General features: G+C 32.8%; 1 protein-coding gene across 2 annotated transcripts; it reads left to right on the forward strand.

Annotated features, from left to right (window-relative positions):
* The first annotated feature begins 1,683 nt into the window (after nt 1–1,683).
* LOC131181547 (zinc finger protein GAI-ASSOCIATED FACTOR 1-like) lies at nt 1,684–5,172 on the forward strand. 2 transcript variants are annotated; one of them, XM_058150148.1, is made up of 4 exons: nt 1,684–2,391; nt 2,474–2,870; nt 2,955–3,226; nt 3,690–5,172. In XM_058150148.1, the coding sequence occupies exons 1-4, from the start codon at nt 2,250–2,252 to the stop codon at nt 4,463–4,465; spliced, it is 1,587 nt and encodes a 528-aa protein (XP_058006131.1). In that variant the 5' UTR covers nt 1,684–2,249; the 3' UTR covers nt 4,466–5,172. The 2 variants fall into 2 exon arrangements, with proteins under 2 accessions (XP_058006131.1, XP_058006130.1); XM_058150147.1 differs by having other exon boundaries at nt 1,685–2,391; nt 3,681–5,172.
* Nucleotides 5,173–22,037: the final 16,865 nt, after the last annotated feature.

Below are 22,037 nucleotides of genomic sequence, written 5' to 3' on the forward strand. Positions count from 1 at the left end.
TATATTAATTTAATTAAATATATGAAATAATTAATTATAATGTTTATATAATGTGTATATATATATAATGTATATAATGCATAAAAATATTATAATGTTTATATATATATATATATATAGAAATAATAAATATATAACTGCTGCCTCAATTGATTTTTAATTTAAAAATCTTTTATAAGGTTTTGAATTTAATTAGAAAATTACTTGTGTATTAACACGTGATTATTATTAATTTTAATTTATATATTTTTTTTAAAATTTTAATATATAAAAATAATATAATATCTTAAATTTTTATTAATTATTATATATTTTATTTTTATTATTTTATTTCTTAATTTTTTAATAAAAAATTCCTAACAAAAATAAATAAATTTTTTTTTATATATATAATTAATATATTATAACTTACCTTATAATATGAAGATGATAATTATTAAATAATTTATAAATTATATATATAATTGAAAAATTAATAATTTAATTATAATTTAAAATAATTAAATAAATAATTAATTAGAAATAAAAAAATTTTAATAAAAAAGCCAATTACAATATAATAGATAATTTTACATGATAATATTATGAAATAGAAATATCACATGATAATATTAGGAGAATACTTTCGTACTTTATATAATTATATCAATAGATTTCACTTGCAACACTTAGCCCCTATTTGGTGTTGAGTTTCAAAGTTTAAAATTGATTTTCTGAATAAAAATATTATTTTAAATACTATTAAAAAAACAGTTTAAAAAAATTATTTATTATTTTAATATTTTTTTATTAAAACTAATTAAATTTAATTTTTAATTATTTTTTAATTAATATATTTAAAAAGTAATTTTTTAATAATAATTTCAACAGCAATATTAAATAGGCCATTAAAAAATATACTCTTATTATACGATTAACTTGCAAATTAATAGAATCACATTTATTTATTAATTTGACTATTGAGTTAATTATATTATATTGAATCACTTTTTTATCAAGTTAAATTACAAAACTAAATCCATTTAAAATTTAATTTATCAATTTATTGATATGAGCAATCAATTGGATCCAAATTTAATAACAATGAGTTTTTGTGATTAAAGACGGGGAAAAGAAGCTAAATAGTTATTTATTAAAGATTTAATTAGAAACACTAACTAAAATCACTTAAATATTTGATTTGGTTATTTATTTTTAATTTTAGAATTATTTAAAATAAATAATTTATTATTTAATATAATTATTTAAAAATACTTTAAATAATTTAAGTATTTAATAAAATAGTTATTTAAAAATAATTTAATTAATAAAAATAACAAAAAGGTGTATAATATTTTTAAATAATTAAGAGTTTATTAAAATGAAAATAATATTATAATTTCTTAAGATTATTAAAATAATAATTTTTATTTAATTAAAAAATATTTTTAAAATAAATAAATTATTAAAAGCAAAAGACAAGTTATAACTTCTTTTAAATATTTTTTTTAATTTATAAACAATATATCAGCATTTTAGTGTATGTTATATTTTATTATAAATTTAATTAATTTATAAGCAAAATTAAACATCTTCTTTCTTTAAAAAAAAAAAAAATCGTTTCTGTGCTTTCTTTATCTCCTCTGAAAAGTAAGACCAAAGACCAAAGACATGGCCTCTCTCTCTCTCTCTCTCTCCAAAAAGCTTTCACAATTCACACGAAGTCTCTCTGTCTCCCTCAGTTTCTGTTTCTCTGAATTTTTATTTCTTATATAGCAGCCTTATTATAAGACTGTTTCACATTTCTGATTTGGATTTTTTCAGCTTTTGAGATTCTGGGTAGTTGTTTATTCAGTAGTTGACCATTTTTGGATTGGAGAACAGCTGGCCGGCGATCAGTTTTCGGGTTACTGGGTTTTGTTTAGTGATTCCAAGATGAAAGCTATAGCTTGCAGTCTCTGGGCTTAATCATTGAGTTGCTTTGGTTAATGTGAGATTTTTGGGTGGTAGGTGGGTTAAAAAATTTGCAAATTGACTGGTAGCTGAGAGAGAGAGAGCTAAAACGAAACCCTAGAAGGAAAAGAGTTACTTTGTGTTCAAAAGTTTTGTTGAAATTGCAATTTCCAAGATATAATCTTTTTTTGTCCAGTAGCTTCTTTTAAATTCTGAGATAAATGTCCTTGATTTTTTCACTTTTCTCATCTCTTTTGTCCACTAGCTTTTGATCTACAATTATTGTTACTTGTGCGTAGTAGTTTTTTTTTTTTTCTATGTCTACTACTATGCCGGTCGATTTGGATAATTCCTCTACTGCTTCGGGTGAAGCCAGCGTTTCGTCCTCCGGCAACCAGCCTCCGCCATCCAAATCCACCGCCACGGGCAAGAAAAAGCGGAACCTCCCTGGAATGCCGGGTAATGTAAAAGAGCAAGAAGCTAGAAATATTACGATTTTTATAATCCCTTTCTTGCTTCTTTCCCAATAAATTTCTTGCAGATCCAGATGCAGAGGTGATTGCTCTGTCTCCGAAAACCCTTTTGGCTACGAACCGATTCGTGTGTGAAATTTGCAATAAAGGGTTTCAAAGGGACCAGAACTTGCAGCTTCATCGCCGAGGCCATAATCTACCGTGGAAACTGAGACAGAGATCGAGTAAGGAAGTCAAGAAGAGAGTTTATGTGTGTCCCGAGCCGACTTGTGTTCACCACGATCCTTCCAGAGCTCTGGGCGATCTGACGGGGATAAAGAAGCACTTCTGCAGGAAGCATGGTGAGAAGAAGTGGAAATGCGATAAGTGTTCGAAGAAGTACGCGGTTCAGTCTGACTGGAAAGCTCACTCGAAGATTTGCGGCACAAGAGAGTACAAATGCGATTGTGGAACTCTGTTTTCAAGGTTTATGTTTTTTAATTTTGTGTTTGATTCTAATTTTCAGGTGGGTTTGTGTATTTGAAGTTGGTTTCTTTTACTGTTTTGAAGGAGGGATAGCTTCATCACGCACAGAGCTTTCTGTGATGCTTTAGCAGAGGAGAGCGCCAGAACACAGACTCGGACTCCAACTCCGGCTTCGAATCTAGCTGCTGCGAATCCAAATCCAGAAGGGAAGCCGAATTTACAGGTTGATCCACCTCCAAAGCCGCCGCCGCCACCACCATCAGTACCTGCAGCTGCAGCACCAGCTTCAGCCCTACCAGCTCTATCTCAGTCAGCTGGAGTAATATCTTCTTCAGTTTCGCCGACTCATAGCTCAGGTAAAATATTGATCCAAATTTGGAAACTTGCCAAAATTTCGTTTCAATTTTGTCGGTTGCGATCTTTTGTCTTAATAAATGAGAAATCGTTGTTGTTTTTCTCTCTCTTTATATGGATCTTGGAGTCTAGCAGTTTTTTGTCAGTTATTGATCTTTGTTTTTATTAAGATAAATAGCACAGTATGTAGTTTTGTTGTAGAGCTAATGGAAGCAAGAAAAATAAGCTTTCTTCCAAACTATGAGATTCAGTTTGCGCAATCTTGATAAAGAACATAAGTGATTCAAAAGCGAAAAAAGAAAGAGAAGCGTGTTTAGTTTAGAGAAAGGGAACCATTATTGACTCTTGCTTTTTCGTCTAAAGTTCTTCATAAAGAAAAGCCTAACTTTCTATGACTGTATGTTTAGGTGACCCTTTTTGTTTTCCTCTTTTCCCTCTTTTGCTTGACTAATGCAGAGTTGCCAGATAATCCCACTCCAATTATAGGGGAAGCACAGGCACCAGCACCAGCACCAGCACCAGCAAGTTTAAATGGAAGCTGTAGCAGTAGCACCAGCTCATGCAGCAATGGTAGTTCCAGCAGTAGTGTCTTTGCTAGTTTATTTGTTTCATCAACTGCATCTGGAAGCTTACAGCCTCCTCAAACTCCTGCATTTACTGACCTAATTCGGGCCATGGGTCACCCTGATCGACCTGCAGATCTTGGTCCATCATCATCTACTGAACCCATTTCTCTTTGCCTCTCAACCAATCATGGGTCATCAATATTTGGTACTGCAGGACAAGAGCTTAGGCAATATGCACCTCCACCTCAACCAGCAATGTCTGCCACTGCACTATTACAAAAAGCTGCTCAAATGGGGGCTGCTGCTACAAATGCATCATTGCTCCGTGGTCTTGGGATTGTGTCATCATCATCATCTGCACAGCAAGACAATATGCTATGGGGTCACAGGCAAGTGGAGCCTGAGAATACCTCAGTCACTGCAGGGCTGGGACTTGGTTTGCATTGTGATGGAGGTTCTGGATTAAAGGAATTGATGATGGGAACTCCTTCTGTGTTTGGTCCTAAGCAAACTACCCTTGATTTTCTTGGATTGGGGATGGCTGCTGGTGGAAGCCCTGGCAGTGGGCTGTCAGCTCTAATTACATCTATTGGTAGTGGTTTAGATGTGGCTGCTGCAGCGGCTTCCTTTGGAGGTGGGGAATTCACTGGCAAAGACATGAGAAGGAGCTCTTGACCTGGTCTAAGAAAGAACTATTACTTCCCAATTTTGACTTGGGGAATTAAGGTGTACATTGTACAGGGTATCTGATTCAGTGCAATTTATTTTGCTGAAGAAACAAGGATAAAGATAAAATTTTGCATAAAGAACTTCCCTTATGGAGGTAAGCACCAGTTCATCATGGACTATTGGTCATTTTAAATTGTTGTGCTGCCTTGATGATGCAGAGTTGTTGATAAGACAAAATGCGAACTCCTTTTCTTTCCTCATCTACGTATTTGGGGCTTAAGTTTTTCAGTATACTTGCACTGAATGTTAAGGTCACCTGAGCTAATGAATTTACATCAAGTTGCTTCTTCATTGATTGACTTGGTCAGCCACGCAATTATCTGCTGTTCTCTGCAATCATTGGGATAAATTTATGGGAAAACAGATGATACTTCATAATTTGAGTAGCCAGCTCTAGATCTGAAAGGATAAACAGTAAAAAATTTGTAGCTGTTAAGTGGAAATCAGACATGGACTGGGCATCTTGCTGCTGATGGTTGCATTTAGTTGATCTTGTAATTGTTTATATTTAGATTTTGCTTCTGCAATTCTGTTCTCATAAATGAATCTAAAGTTACTGTAAGATTTTGTACTTTTCTAGAGTCAATTTTCAAGTCTAATGGTTGAGAGGTGTGGTTTATGATTGTCACATGAATGAATAATTTGAGCCGAAATTTTATCGTTTACTTATATAAAACATCACAAGGAAGTAAGAAACTCTTGTTTTGCAGCTCTTCCAATGGAATGGAAGTTAAAAAAAAAAAAATTTAAGCGAGTTTCTACAAGTGAGTCGAGTGTTTCAGTTTTTGCAACGAGTGTCGTTTCAAAAGTAGAGAAAAATGGCTTGCTGATAGCGGCAAGTAAATAAAATGTGTTTCAGACTTGAGCTTTTGCAATGAGAGTTTCGTTTCAAAGAATGCTTGCCTTCACTTAAGGGAAGGATAAAAATCCTCCCTTTTGTTTTTGGGCAAATGATAACAATAATAATAATAATAATAATCAAATGCAAATATTGAAGGGAAAGAAATACAAAACCTTGCAGGGTTTTATGTATATATTGTGATTGCTTAATTTGGAAGAGATGAATTTGAAGATAATATAGAGATTGAGTTAGCGGCTAAAAAATTGACAGTCTCGGTACTAATGGTTATGTACATCTTTGAATACTAATGTAGTTTTGACCACAGAGGCAATCATATCTCGTGAAGCCTAAGAACATGAAAGAATTAATGGAAGCAACGGTTTTTCATTCACAATTAAATATCCAACTATTAAGACTACAAATGTCCAATCTCTGGTTGTATCTTCCTCTTGACGTTTTCCACCTCCTAAATTTCTCCAAGAAATTTGCTTTTCTTTTTTTTACCTTAGTTTAGCGGTTTTAAATCCTGTTCAGCCATAGTTTTCGAGATAGTATTTAATATTTGATAGCATTATATTTATATTAGTATTTAGAAATTAAGAGAGTAATTTATGAAATTTTACCGTTTTTAATTTTTAGAGGTTGAAAGAGTATTTTAAATTTTGATTAGGATAAAAAAAATGATATAATTATTTTATATTTAACAATTAATTTAACCACTATTTTTACTGAACACTTATACTTTAAAATCTCGTTCTATAATATTAATTTTTATAGTAGTAGTTAGTAATTTTAATAGCTATTAGTTAATATCTAATAATAAAACAGCTGATAGCGACTAGAACAATTAATATTGTCAAACAAATGCTTAGTTTAACAATTTGCTTTGTCTGTTTTCTAAAATTCAAATAACCCTTTGCAACATGATTTCACTCCCTCATATCTACACTTTTAAATCGGCCAAATATATCAAATATACAAGTTCACTTTTGAACTTCAAAAAAAAAATAGTCGCTACCAGAATTTTAAAGACACTTGAAACTTTTAAAAACTACAGTTAAGATAACCATATAATCCTTGCCAACAAAAAGTGTGAATCAATACGCAATGTAGAAAGTAAGAGTTAAAAAAAATAGTAATATAGAAATATAATAAAAAAAAATCCCAAAACCATTAAATTATCTGAGTTTTTGCACAAGGGCAATTAATTAAAATGGATTCAAGACAACAAAGGATCGTTGGAATTGAAGATTTCGAGCCTTCAATCTGACGTCAGAGGAGGCTAGAAATGGTGATAGAAGGCACTGCGTCATTTTCCCTTTATCTTGCATCATCTTGCCATTCTTGTGTCGCTCGTTGTCTAAGGGAAATCGCAGAGGTTGTTGGAATTGCTACTCTTTGTTAGTCATCATTAGCGGTTGATGGTGGTCACTAGCAAAAGCAGAGAGAGAAGAGGAAAAGGCAGTCATCGGTGGGGAGGGATTCTTGGGGAAAGAAGAACACAGGGAAGAATTGGGATTGGTGATGAAGATTGAGTGGTTAGGGTTACCTACAACTTGTTAAAATATCTAGGAATTGAACAACACCTTTCTAAGAATTGGGCTCTTGATTTTGGTGGGGAGGAATTTAATAAATAATAATAAGTAATAAATAATGTGCATGACATTTTTAACATAACCCCTAGCCCCATCTTAATGAAATTCATGTTTAAAATAAACTCTATTTTTCCTCCTTTAAAAGAAATTTAATATAACGGCTTTTTATAATAAAACAAATCATTATTTTCCACCAATTCAAAAAATAAGTTTTTTTTTTAAAAAAAAAATTTCACCTATCATTCTTTCCCAAATCTATCTCTAATAAAATGAAACTCATATATCTATGCTTTTAGAAGTATCAAAGTAGAGTCAAAAATCATATTTTGTTCTCATTTTCTAACTGCTTCCAATTTTGACAATAAGGCTTGATCTCAAATTTCATTCCTTTTAATTTCCAGCTAAAGTTAATTTTTAAGTTTGCCTAACAAAGGACTCAATGTCCACATTTTTCTTTCTTTCTTGCTTTTTTTAATTTTAAAGAAATTTAATTTCGAGCATATTTAATTTTTACTCAGCGATGAACTCAAGGTCTACATTTGATTTTTCTTGCAAAATCATCTCTTACGTCTTTTTGGTTTTCTTGTAAATTTAGAAGTTATAGTACTCTAAACCATGTTTTTTTTAACTCTCTTTTGTCAAAATTAATAATTTTTTTTAAACTACTAGCTTTTTTTTTTTTTAAATTGCTTTTAAATTATAAATATTTTTTAAAGAAAAATTAAAAAAGAAAATGGAAACCAAATTCACTTTAGAGCTATTTCAATCACTTTTATATTTGACTCACCCTAATAGTGGGATGTTTATATGTTCCTACAACGATGCCTTTTATTTGCTTCCGAGCAAACATAAAGAACTATCATAATTTACACTTGATTTAAGATAGTTGATATTAATTTATTTTGAGTACATTTCTAAATTTACCTGCCCTATTTAGGAATGATTGTGGGATGCCTAATACTTTTTTTACACATATAATGATCCTAAATCTTGGATCTTTGAAATGGAAGTGGTAAACTTTTTTTATTAATTAAAATTAAAGCCTTTTTTTTTATTTTCCTCAAAATTAGGGTGGTGACACACCACTTTTCCACTTCGATGGGAATTGCTTGGTGACCACAAAAAACATTGTGACAATGTGAAACTTACAAGATACAATAAGGCTATGGAAAGGTGGTGGCCTCCTTCTCAAAGACTCTTTGATGATTAAGTTAGTCTAATGACTAAGAATATAAAAGAGAGGGGGGAAAAAGAAAGTACAAAGAATGATGCTCTAGTTAAGGCATTGTGGATCCTTGCAAATCCGGGATCCATAATGTGAATGAGTAAATGTTCCCTTGGGTTTTGATTTCTTCTATTTATATCTACCTTAAGACTTATCTATGTCTATAGTTAGAGCATTTGAGGTGATATATGTGCATAATGTAATGATGAAATCTAGTGATTGGACAACTCATTGCAGGAGGATTCTCATAAAAATTACTTGAAACTTTATGTCATTTCAAAGGTAAATGTGTTTACCATACTTTTATCTAGATGAGGTTAGGGTTTGATATTCCCTTTAACACTCTAGGAAGTGAAGATCGCTTCTCGAGTATTTCACTGAATAGGATTGGTCAAGTTTGTCTTAAGAAAAAGGTATTTCAAATAGGAATGCTATAGGTGTTTAAACACACTCTAAACTATTACACCCTAGTCTTTTCATCCATACTTAAACATTTTTGCCAAAAAAATGGTTCATAATTTAAACTTGAACATACATAAGTTCTAAAGTATAATGGTCCGACATGTGTGATCCCAAAAGTTAACATAATGTGTACAACATCATCATACTTAAAATTATTACAAAACTCTAATTTTCTTTAATAACTAACATAATATTATCCATTCACAATTTACATGTCCATCTATCCATACATCATATACAAGGAGAAAGCTAAAGCTACCCCTGGAGCTCTCTCTTCAAGGAACTCTTCTAGTCTTGCAACCTTGCATCTTGGGGTTAGGGGAATGGCATAAACTTACACAAGCTCAGTAAGTAAACTAACCATCATTAAATTATGTCATTTAATTCATACATATACATTGTATCATTTGCATGAGTTTCACATCACAAATATTTCATGTAAGATGGACTTGTCACTAGTATCTCCCCAAACTTTCTTTTAAACCATGACCTGTGTCAACTTAAAGATGTCTTCATGGGACATTAATTAATTATGGATCCATAACATATGTAACATTACATCATCATAAATATGAAGTCGATTGGGTCATCCAATATCCATCAATGCACTAATAACAAATTATGTAATTATGCAATATTTTCATGTTCTAGATGCATACATCCTAAATAAATATGATATGATGCATGAGGATGATCATTAATTACCTATAAATAGTTTTCATTATATTAAGGTTAGAGTTACCCACCTCTTGAAGCTTATCAACCATCTTACTCGAACGGGAGCTATCCTCAGATCCTTAACCTTCTAAGTCCCTCAAGTCCAATATTATAAAATTAGATCATAGAGTATTATACAATGTTCTAAAACTATATACATATCATAATCATCTTATTTTAGGCCCTTAGTGAAGGAGTGGAAGCATATTGATTAGTTCATTAGAGCATTGAATTTCAAAATTTTTCTTCTAGGGTTACATCCTTTATGCCACATCTCTTATGTGCCTAATTAATTTCAATGCTCAATTGCATATTAAAACACTTTTAATATGTATTAGGATCTATGTTTTCCATTCAAGATTATGAATTAACAAATAATTCATTTAAACCCTAGTTTAAAAGAGAAGTTAGAGCACTAACCTCTTTGATGCACTATGGATGTAATTGGCACCTTCAGGAAGCTCCTAGGACCTCAAGTGTTGTCCCTCTAGCTTGTCCACACCAAGATCACCAATGGACAGCCCTCAATTTGCTTCTCAAGCCTTTACCAACTAATTATAAATTGGGTTTTTGCCTTTAGAGAGGTTGTATGTGTGTATAGGACACTAGAAATAATTACTAGCAATTTTAATTCAAAGGGAATGAAGTGATTCTCTTTGAATTGATGAGAAAAGATGAAGAGAAGAGAGGGAGAGAGGTGTGCCGCCACACATAAGAGAGAAAGGAGAGGTGGCTAATTTTTTTTCTTGTAACTTCTGTTTATATAATTAGGTCAAGTAATCACTTAAACCCTTTGCCACATGTCACCACCACATTGCATCTTATTTTTAATTGACCTAATCACATTAAGCCAAGTGTCAAAGCTAGATTTAATCTTGACTTTGATCACCTTGTATGATAGGAAGATAAATGGCAAACTTATATAACGCCATGTGTCACCATCTCATGGTGCCACATGTCACCATGTGAAATGACCAAATTACCCTTATGTTGTAATTTTGAGTTCTCAATCCAAAATCATTTTTTCTCCTCTTCTAATCAATTTATATCAAATATAAATTAATTAATTAATCTCTATTAATTAATTTCTCACAATTAAATTCATATTTAAACATTTTAACTATAAATTTAACTTATACTATATATCCAATAACTTAGATTTGGTTTCAAGTCATGTTAGGGACTTTGCAATCTTATTGCAAACCAAACCTATTTAATTAATTAATTAAACTATTTAATTAATCAATTAAATCACATTTTAGTTAGTGATTATCTTGTGTATGTGTGCGACTTACTAGGCTCATCACTAATTGGCAATGAGATATGATATTAACTCATAATATCATCAAAACTCTTTCTTACCATGAATGATTTCTCTAAATCATTTTAGGCATCTCATAGACTATGATTGACACCTAGCATAGAGTGCCATGGCCACCCAATCAGTAACAAGGAATACCTTAAATGAACCTTTAATCATATGTTACCATGCACTAGAATCTCTCTGTTACAAAATCCCAATTCGAGCTGGAGTCATAGTTTATGTCAAACCCTATTTGCTATGAACATTATGTTCTCTTTTAATTTCAGTTCTTGATTAATTAGATTTTCCTGTCAGAAACTCTTTTCTGACTAAATCTGTCTGTCTTGGCCAGGAACTTAAAACATCAAGAACAATTAAATGAACATAGGATTTTATCCCTATTTATTTAGGATAACGGATTCCATCTTGATCAACACCTATCTCCATATATAACTAGTAGGAGCCAACACATGCCCATATACCCATACACAGTACAAGTATGAAAGCAGTATCAAACTCAAACCACCTATATACAAGATAACTGTGTTATCTCAGGTCTAAAGATTATATGCACTAATATGATATATGACAATGCATTGACAAGAGTAAACTCCATGTGCTTGTCATATGCATCACTAGTTCGGCCTACTTATCATGTATAAGTGCCTATCATGTTTATTATGTGGCATGAGACTCACCACTCCATCTTATTTATATCTCATATAAATAGCTTGGGAACAAACATGATTACAATCTTTCTGATAAGTCATGTCCTATGTGAAGTATCTTCCATTGTGAACTGATTTATGATACTTTATGCTAGAAATACTGTCACTCATATTCTTAACAACTTAAGAATAAAATTTCTAACAAAATATCAATGGACCTTTTCTATTACACATAAATACATTATGTAAATGGAAAAGTGAAATTGTCTTTTATTAATAAAATATGTACAAGATACATACTAAATGATATGCTTTAGGCATACTACTAACAATCTCCCACTAGCACTAGAGCCATTCATTATAAAATCTTAGACCCATCTTCTCAAGATGTCGGTCTAACTAAGCTTCTAACATAGGCTTAATGAATGGATCAGTTGGATTTTCAGCTGATGCTATATTCTACGTGGCTACATTGCCTTGCCCAACTATCTCTCTGATAATGTGGTAGCGCCTTTCTATATGTTTGGATTTCTGGTGAGACCAGGGTTCCTTATATTCAAACAATCTCTTTTGCAGCATTTGATGCAGCAATGTACTTAGCCTATGTAGTGGAATCAACAGTCGTACTTTATTTGGAACTCTTTCAACTAACTGCACCTCCATTACAAATGAACATAAACCCAGAGGTAGATTTTCTATCGTCGATATCTGATTGAAAATCAAAATCAGTATAACCATCCAATTATAAGTCACCACCTCCATAAATCAAGAATAATATAACCATCCAATTATAAGTCACCACCTCCATAAATCAAGAATAAATCCTTAGCTTTTCTCAAGTACTTAAGGATATTCTTGACAGCTATCCAGTGTTCCAAACGTGGATTGGATTAAAACCTGCAAGTCAAACTAACAACATGTGTAATATCCGGCCTAATATACATCATTGCATACATTAAACTTCCAATAGCCGAAGTATATGGAATCCTGGCCATTTTATCTCTTTCTTCAGGTGTCTTTGGAGACTTCTCTTTAGAAAGGTGGATACCATGTCTCACTGGTAACAATCCTCTCTTGGAATCAAGAATTTTAAACCTCTTTAACACCTTTTCCAAGTATAAACTTTGGGATAAATCAATTATTCTTTTCGCTCTATCTCTATAGTTGTGAATCCCAAGAATATAAGTTGCCTCCTCTAAGTCTTTCATGGAGAATGTATTTGACAACCATATCTTGACAATTGTCAATATACCTATGTTATTACCTATCAACAGAATGTCATCCACATATAAGATAGGAAAAGTGATAGCACTATCACTAACCTTCTTATATACATATGGTTCATCCACATTTTTTATAAAACCAAATGACTAAATGGCTTCATCAAAACAGATGTTCCAACTCCTCGAAGCTTGTTTTAACCCATAAATGGATCGCTTTAGCTTGCATACCTTGGAACCATCTTGGGATTCAAAACTCCTAGGTTGTTCCATGAAAATGTTTTCATCAATGTATCTATTGAGAAAAGCTGTTTTGACATCTATTTGCCAGATCTCATAATCATAGTATGCAGCTATTGCTAATAAAATCCTAATTGATTTAAGCATGGCAACAGGTGAGGAAGTCTCCTTATAGTCGATTCCTTGCCTTTGGCGAAACTCTTTCGCAACTAGCCTTGCTTTATAGGTCTCTACCTTTCCATCAGAACCAATTTTCTTCTTGGAAACCCATTTATTCCCTATAGGTACAATACCTTCAGGTGGGTCAACAAGATCCCAAACTTGATTCTTATATATGAAATCAATTTTGGATTTCATAGCCTCAATCCATTTTAAAGAGTCTATATCTGATATAGCTTCTTCAATCATATCCATGATCTACTTCTTCATGAGTAAACAACTCTTGTTCATTTTCATGAAGAAAACCATATCTCACTAGTGAGTGAGATATACTGGTTGATCTGGGAGGAATTACTATAGATGTTTCATCAATAGGTGTAGGCTGACTAGATGGATCTATATCCATTTGATCTATTGGTTGGTCAGAATTCTCCAATTCCAACTCTATTTACCTTCTTTTACCACCTTCATGAATAAACTGTTGTTTAAGAAATATGGCATCTCTGCTTACCATAACCTTTTGTGATGTAGGCAAATAAAAATAATAACCAAAACTTTCTTTTGAATATCCAACAAATCGACCTTTTTTCTGAATTTATCAGTGTTCAGCTTTTTAATATAAGCTGGACAACCCCAAATCTTAACATGCTTAAGACTCGATTTTCTTCTATGCCATATCTCATAAGGTGTGGAAGAAACTGATTTTGATGTAATCCTATTCAGAATATGCAAAGTTGATTCTAATGCAAATCTCCAAAAGGAGACTAGCATATCAGTATAGCTCATCATACTGCATGCCATATCTAATAGGGTATTTCTCCTTTCAGATACACCATTTAGCTGTGGGGTTCCTAGAGGAGTCAACTGGGAAACAATGCTATGCTCTTTCAAGTATTCATCAAATTCAGTACTTAAGTATTCACCTCCACGATCTGATCGAAGAGTTTTAATACTTTTTTCTGTTTGATTTTCTACTTCAGATTTGAATTCTTTGAACTTTTCAAAGGATTCATATTTGTATTTCATCAAATACAAATACCCAAACCTTGATTTATCATCAATAAATGTAATAAAGCAATGAAAACTGCCTCTAGCCATTTCCTTAAATGGACCACATACATCACTATGTATTAGCTCCAAAATATTTTTAGCTCTTAGTCCTTGTCCAACAAAGGGTGATCTAGTCATTTTGCCTTGAAGGCAGGATTCACAAGTTGGAGTAGGTTTAGAACCCAATGAGGATAAAATCCCCATTTTCTTCAGCTTTGTAATCCTATCTTCTGCAACATGACCTAATCTTAAGTGCCTAATATATTTTGAACTTGAGTTAATTTTCATCATAACATTATATTCATTTAGATTGCTTGCATTATATTTGTATTTAACATTATTATCTAAATAATAAAGTCCATCATGCATATAACCTGAACCAACATATTTATTTTCAAAATAAATATTGCAAATATCATTTATGAAATGAAATTCATAACTATCTCTAGTCAAACTAGATATAGAAATGATGTTCTTAAATGCATCAGGTATATGCAAAACCTTATTTAAATACAAAACATGTCCACACATGTATAAAGATTTGGATCATATGGCTAAAGCTTCAACAGTTAAGCCATTGCCAACCCGGAGTTTAATATCTCGTTACTGCAAGCTGCTACTACTTGCTATACTCTGGGCAGTTCCTATTCCAGTGCCCATCCTTCTGGCAGTGGAAACACTTTCCCTTGCCTTTGTCAGCTTTGGTCTTTGTTTTCTGTTTGGCTATCTTCTTGGAAGATCCTGGAACTTGAGATTTCTTATTCCTATTTCCCTTCTTCTTGTTGGACTTTCCAGCAGAAGAAGATGTAATCAAAGCTACCTCTTTTCCTTTATTGCCCGACATATTCTTTTAGGCAATAACCAACATGTTAAGTAAACTAGCCAAGGTGTATTCCTGCTTAGTCATATGGAAATTTATCACAAAATTTCCAAATGACTCAGGTAGGGACTGAAAGATCAAATCCGTCTGCAGTTGGAAATCCATGTTAAAGTCAAGATGTTCCAACTACTCTGTAAGCTGAATCATCTTGTGGACATGATCCCCAGCATTTTGTCCCTCAGATATCCTCATTCGAAATAGCTACCTAGATATCTCATACCTAGCATTCTTGCTATGCTCACCATACAACTCTTGCAAGTGAAGGAGGATCTCACTTGCACTTTGCATATTTCATGCTGCTTCTGTAACTTATTACTCATAGAAGCAAGCATGTAACACTTGGCTCTCATATCATGCTCCTTCCACTTGTCCAAAGCGTCATGTTCCTTTTGAGTGGCCTCTGGAGGTAAGGGACCAGGAACATTTAAGTCTAGAATATATCCAATACGTTCTAGGTTCAGGAAAAATTTTAAATATTTGAGCCAATCAGAAAGATTAGGTCCTGTCAACCTATTGTGAACAAGTATGCTCGCAAGGATATTGGATGGTAGTGGTTGTTGTGTGCTCATTATTATCAAAAAATTAACTGCAGAAAATAACTAGATTAATTAGTAAATGTATCAAGTAATTAACCAAAATGATTATCGTCTTTTAATCTAATTGGTCCTCCCTCTAACTTGGCGAATCCTACACTTCCACAGTAGAAAATGGAAATCCTAGTTGGATGGATTTCTAGTGGGTGATTGAATTCTTATAGTCTTATTTATCATCCTCAGGCACATCCATTATTGGAATTATAATAAACTATAAGTGAGCAACTCCTTGCCTATCACATCTCATGTAAGGTTCAATCATTCATCTAGCCACTAATGCTCAAAATCTCAGACACATCCATTATTGATTTATCTTGCATTAGTTAAGTTGATCCCATTGAGCCAGTAAACATGCAAATAAATTTAATGTCCTCAGGCACATCCATTATTGGCCATCAACTATTTACATATTTACAATATCTCATGCTTAACAATTATCTTTAAGAAAATCTCTTAAATTAAATGCATCACATGCAAGTATTTAAAATTTCTCAAAATAATTGCCTTAATCATTTGTTTGGAAGATTCAGTGGTCGGCTTAATTACTATTATGGTCTCACTTTGCACATTATCCAATTAGCATGCATATATCATATACTTGCATACATTCCCATACATCTCATACATACATGGATAAATATTTAATATGGTATGATCATGGACTTTCTAAGGGATTCAATTCTGAGCCACCAAGAATTGAATCAGGGCATTCCTAGGTGCATTTCATTCATTCATTTTACAAGAGTTGCTGAAGGAGTACATAATCAACACTTGATCTTGATTTCCTCCCACTAGTCTCACCAATGCTCTTGACCTCCTTGATCTTCTTGCAATCCAATTACATTGTAATCCTTGGCATACCAAGGCGAATTTACAAGAATATGGACTTTAAAGTCCTCAAATAAATGAAATTACAACCCAAATTATTACAACACTTATAATACATACCACTAAAATAAAATTAATTGTTTTACATCCCAAAGAAAAATAAAAGAAATAAATCCAATCAGATTGGTTTTTTATTGTCCATGATCATCCATCATGCATATTACCATTTAACAATTAAATAAAACATACATACTAAAATTAAATTGAATATCTCATATTCAACTAAAAAATTCAGATTTGAATCTCATTCAAACAAATTTAAAAATTTAGATTTGAATCTTATTTAAATAAATTTAAAAATTTAGACTTGAATCTCATTTAAATAAATTTAAAAATTCATATTTGAATCTCATTCAAACAAATTAAATTTAGAAACTCTTTCCAAATTTAATAACTTGAAAACAATTTTCAAAATTTAATTGTGTGATTAAAATTCTTAATTAAACAATTTAATTAAGCATGACCCTAATTATGGGCCTTGAATTCACAACAATTGTATATTGGAAGCCCAAACCATGCGCACCCATGGAGTATCATTGATACCGCCACCATGGTGAGCACTCACATTCATGCCACCACCATGGAATGTCCAATAAGCCTTGAATCAATCATAATTTGATCAAAATCACACAATTAAATCTCAATAAACAATCTAAATGGCAAATATAGTGGCTCTAATACCAATTGAAGGAGCGGAAGCATGTTGATTAGTTCATTAGAGTATTGAATTTCAAAATTTTTCTTATAGGGTTACATGTATCATGCCACATCTCTTATGTGCCTAATTAATTTTAATGCTCAATTGCATATTAAAACACTTTTAATATGTATTAGGATCTATGTTTTCCATTCAAGATTGTGAATTAATAAATTAATTTATTTAAACCCCAGTTTAAAAGAGAAGTTAGAGCACTAACCTCTTTGATGCACTATGGATGTAATTGGCACCTTCAGGAAGCACCTAGGACCCCAAGTGTTGTCCCTCTAGCTTGTCCACACCAAGATCACCAATGGAAAGCCCCCAATTTGCTTCTCAAGCCTTTGCCAACCAATTATAAATTAGGTTTTGCCTTTAGAGAGGTTGTATGTGTGTATAGGACACTAGAAACAATTACTAGCAATTTTAATTCAAAGGAAATGAAGTGATTCTCTTTGAATTAATGAGAAAAGATGAAGAGAAGAGAGGGAGAGAGGTGTGCCGCCACACATAAGAGAGAAAGGAGAGGTGGCTAATTTTTTTTCTTATAATTTCTCTTTATATAATTAGGTCAAGTAATCACTTAAACCCTTTGCCACATGTCACCACCACATTGCATCTTATTTCTAATTGACCTAATCAAATTAAGCCAAGTGTCAAAGCTAGACTTAATCTTGACTTTGATCACCTTGCATGATAGGAAGACAAATGGAAAACTTATATGATGCCATGTGTCACCATCTCATGGTGCCCATGTCACCATGTGAAATGACCAAATTACTCTTATGTTGTAATTTTGAGTTCTCAATCTAAAATCATTATTTCTCCTCTTTTAATCAATTTATATCAAATATAAATTACTTAATTAATCTTTATTAATTAATTTCTCACAATTAAATTCATATTTAAACATTTTAAATATAAATTTAACTTATACTATATATCCAATAACTTAGATTTAGTTTCAAGTCATGCTAAGGACTTTACAATCTTATTGCAAATCAAACTTAATTAATTAATTAATTAAACTCTTTAATTAATCAATTAAATCACATTTTACTTAGTGATTATGTTGTGTATGTGTGTGACTTACTAGGCTCATCACTAATTGACAATCAGATATGATATTAATTCTTAATATCACCAAAACTCTTTTTTACCATAAATAATTTTTCTAAATCATTTTAGGCATCTCATAGACCATGGTTGACACCTAGCATAGCATGTCATTGCCACCCAATCAGTAACAAAGAATACCTTAAATGAACCTTTAATCATATGTTACCATACTCTAGAATCTCTCTGTTACAAAATCGCAATTCGAGCTGGAGTCATGGTTTATGTCAAACCCCATATGCTATAAACATTATGTTCTCTTTTAATTCCAGTTCTTGATTAATTAGATTTTCCTATCAGAAACTCTTTTCTGATCAAATTTGTCTATCCTGGCTAGGAGCTTGAAACATCAAGAACAATTAAATGAACATAGGAATTTATCGCTATTTACTTAGGGAAACAGATTTCATCTTAATCAACACCTATCTCCATATATATCTAGTAGGAGCCAACACATGCCCATATACCCATACATAGTACAAGTATGAAAGCAGTATCAAACTCAAACCACCTATATACAAGATAACTGTGTTATCTCAGGTCTAAAGATTATATGCACTAATATGATATATGACAATGCATTGACAAGAGTAAACTCCATGTGCTTGTCATATGCGTCACTGGTTCGGCCTACTTATCATGTATAAGTGCCTATCATGTTTATTATGTGACATGAGACTCACCACTCCATCTTATTTATATCTCATATAAATACCTTGGGAACAAACATGATTACAATCTTTCTGGATAAGTCATGTCCTGTGTGAAGTATTCTCAATTGTGAACCAATTTATGATACTTTGTGCTAGAAATACTGTCACTCATATTCTTAACAACTTAAGAATAGAATTTCTAACAAAATAATAATAGACCTTTTCTATTACACATAAATACATTATGTAAACAAAAAAGTGAAATTGCCTTTTATTAATAAAGTATGTACAAGATACATACTAAATGATATACTCCAGGGCATACTACTAACACTTAAGAACTATGAAATCATGTTTTGGAACCTTAGAAAAGAAGGGAGAAAAAAGTAGAAAAAAAAACCACTTTGGCTGCCGAAGTCCTAAACTTCGGCTGCCAAAGTCTTAAGCTTTGCACAACACTTTTATCTAGTGCTGACTTTGGCTGCCGAAGTCCTAAACTTCGACTATCAAACTTAGAAATTTTCTAGATTTTCTAAGAAACTGTATGCTTTAATTGCCGAACCTTTGGCTTTTAGCAGAGGAACCTGGGAATTTTTAGAATTCCCAAGTAAAAAACTTGCAGATTTCTTCTCCCAAAAGCCTCACAACTCATTTCAAAGTTCCAAAATGCAATCCCATCACATATACACCTCTTTAAGGCCTAAAACAACTTGGAATCAAGCTTAAAGCCTACTTAATATTAATCGAAACTCAAATCCTAGGTTTTCTCCAAACCCAACATAGCATATATATGGATTTCTTCAAATTCATCATGCAAAACTAGCCATTTAAGGCCCATAACACTTAAATATAACTATTCTAACAAGAAAACATGAGATTTTCTCATAAATCACAAAACCCTGATCCTAACATGCTTAAATTTCCCCCAAAACTCAACTTAAAACAACTTTTCATGAAGTTAAAGTTATAAAAACCTAATTCCTCCTCAACTCTCTTAGATCTATCTATTAGATCAAGAAGAAACGAAAGTTACTTCTTTTCTTAGAGCTTGGAGGTGAGAGAACTAAAACCTCAAAGCTTGAATCTACTATTCCACACTTCTAAGTGGAAGGATCCACTTCCAGATCTTCAAAAAATTAAGGAAATCTCTTCAAAGAGCTCCTTGTATGCCCCAATGTAGGGAGAGAGAGGAAAGGAGAAAAACCCAAGTGTTTTGGGCAGAAAATGAATTGTGGTCCCTTTATACCCTTGATAGTTGGGGGACTTTCAGCTGCTGAAATCCATACTTTTTGCTGTCGGAGTCTTTTCTGTCCAAATAGGCATCCAAGCCATAAAAAGGACTTCGGCTGTCAAAAGTTTGTCCTTTGGCTAGTGAAGTTCCTTCTGCCCAAAATAATTACTTTTAAAACTTTTAAGAAATAAAACCTTTAAAATAATTTTTCTTTTTTAAATACATTTGAACACATCACACATATATAAATATATTTTCAATGTGGCGGGTATTACATTCTCTGCCCTTAAGAACGTTTATCCTTGAATGTTAAAACAAACACATAGAAACAAACATAAAAAGCCATAATAAACTTAGAAAAGGTAGGGATATTGTTGTATCATGGAATCGTGAGTTTCCTATATGCACTCTTCCATGTTGTGGCAGTTCCATAACACCTTGACCATCGGTATCTGCTTGTTCCTTAGCTTCCTTACTTGAGTGTCTATAATCCAGATAGATTGTTTAACATAAGAAAGAGCTTTCAAAATTTTTGTGTCAGATTCACTTATAACATTGTGTGAATCTAACATGAACTTCCTCAATATAGAAACATGGAACACTTGATGTATCCTCTCCATTTCTAGTGGCAAAGCTAACTTATAAGATGCATGTTTGACCCTTTGTAACACCTCATACGGTCCAATGTACCTTGGAGCTAGTTTGTCTCCTTTTCCAAACTGGATGACACCTTTCATTAGAGATACCTTCAGAAGCACCATGTCATCTTCTTGAAAAACCACTTCTCTTCTATGGAGATCTGCGTAACTCTTCTATCTACTAGCTACTGTCTTTAACCTTGCCTTGATTAAGGGCATGGCTTGATTAGTAACTTCCACCAACTCTATTCCCGCTAAGGCTCTTTCACCTATTTCTTCTCAACACACTAGAGATCTATATTTCCTCCCATACAGAGCTTCATAGGTGTCAGACTGGTGCTAGAGTGATAGCTATTACTGTATGTAAACTCAACTAGAGGAAGGTGTTTTTTCCACAATCCTCAAAAGTCAAGTACATATATTCTTAGCATATCCTCCAAGGTTTGTGTGGTCCTTTCTGACTATCCATCTATCTAAGGGTGAAAGACCGTGTTAAAGTCTAACCTGGTGCCTAACTCGTTTTAAAGATAACTGTAGTCCTCTGTCGAAGACTATTATCACTGAAGCTTTGTGCAACCTTACTATCTCTGCCACGTAAACCTGAGCTAACTTATCTATAGAATAGCTAGCTCTAACAGGAATGAAGTGAGTAGTCTTGGTCAACCTATCCACTATAACCCATATCAAGTCATGTCTATTGTAGGCTACTGGCAACCCCACAATAAAGTCCATGGCCACATTTTCCTATTTCTATTCTAGAATGGGTAGTGGGTTGAGCATTTTTCCTGGCTTTTGATGCTCCAGCTTCACTCTCTGATAGACCTAACAAGCAGTCACAAACTGTGCAAACTCTTTCTTCATGGAAGGCCACCAATACACCTTCTTTAAGTCCTGATACATCTTGGTGGCTTAAGGGTGCACACTATACTTTGCATTATGAGCTTCCCTCAAAATGTCTCCCTTGAGTTGCATGTCATTTGGTGCACACAACTTGTTGTTGTACCTTAACACTCCTTTTCTGTCGAAATGGAATTCACTAATCTTACCTTTTTGTACTGCTTCTGCTATCTTTACCAACTCGAGGTCTTTATGCTGTTTCTCCGCTATTTGTCTTAGGTACATCAATATCACCTTCATTTGAGCTATCCAGGTACCCTCAGCTGATAACTCTAGCTATAACCCTTCTCCAATTAGCTGATGCAACTACTTCAAGGTGGGCCATCTTTCTATGGATATATGAGCCAAACTGCCAAATGATTTTTGACAGAAGGCATCTGCAATAATATTTGCCTTTCCCGGATGGTATTGGATTGTACAGTTATAATCACTGAGAAATTATACC

Source organism: Hevea brasiliensis, chromosome 7 (assembly GCF_030052815.1).
Source record: "Hevea brasiliensis isolate MT/VB/25A 57/8 chromosome 7, ASM3005281v1, whole genome shotgun sequence".
NCBI lineage: Eukaryota > Viridiplantae > Streptophyta > Magnoliopsida > Malpighiales > Euphorbiaceae > Hevea > Hevea brasiliensis.

Excerpts from the sequence above, each read along its gene's own strand:
- LOC131181547 (XM_058150147.1), top strand. The coding sequence starts at position 2,250 with ATGTCTACTACTATGCCGGTCGATTTGGATAATTCCTCTACTGCTTCG. Across the intron at positions 2,871-2,954 it reads TGTGGAACTCTGTTTTCAAG|GAGGGATAGCTTCATCACGC; the intron begins GTTTATGTTTTT and ends ACTGTTTTGAAG. Across the intron at positions 3,227-3,680 it reads TTCGCCGACTCATAGCTCAG|AGTTGCCAGATAATCCCACT; the intron begins GTAAAATATTGA and ends TGACTAATGCAG.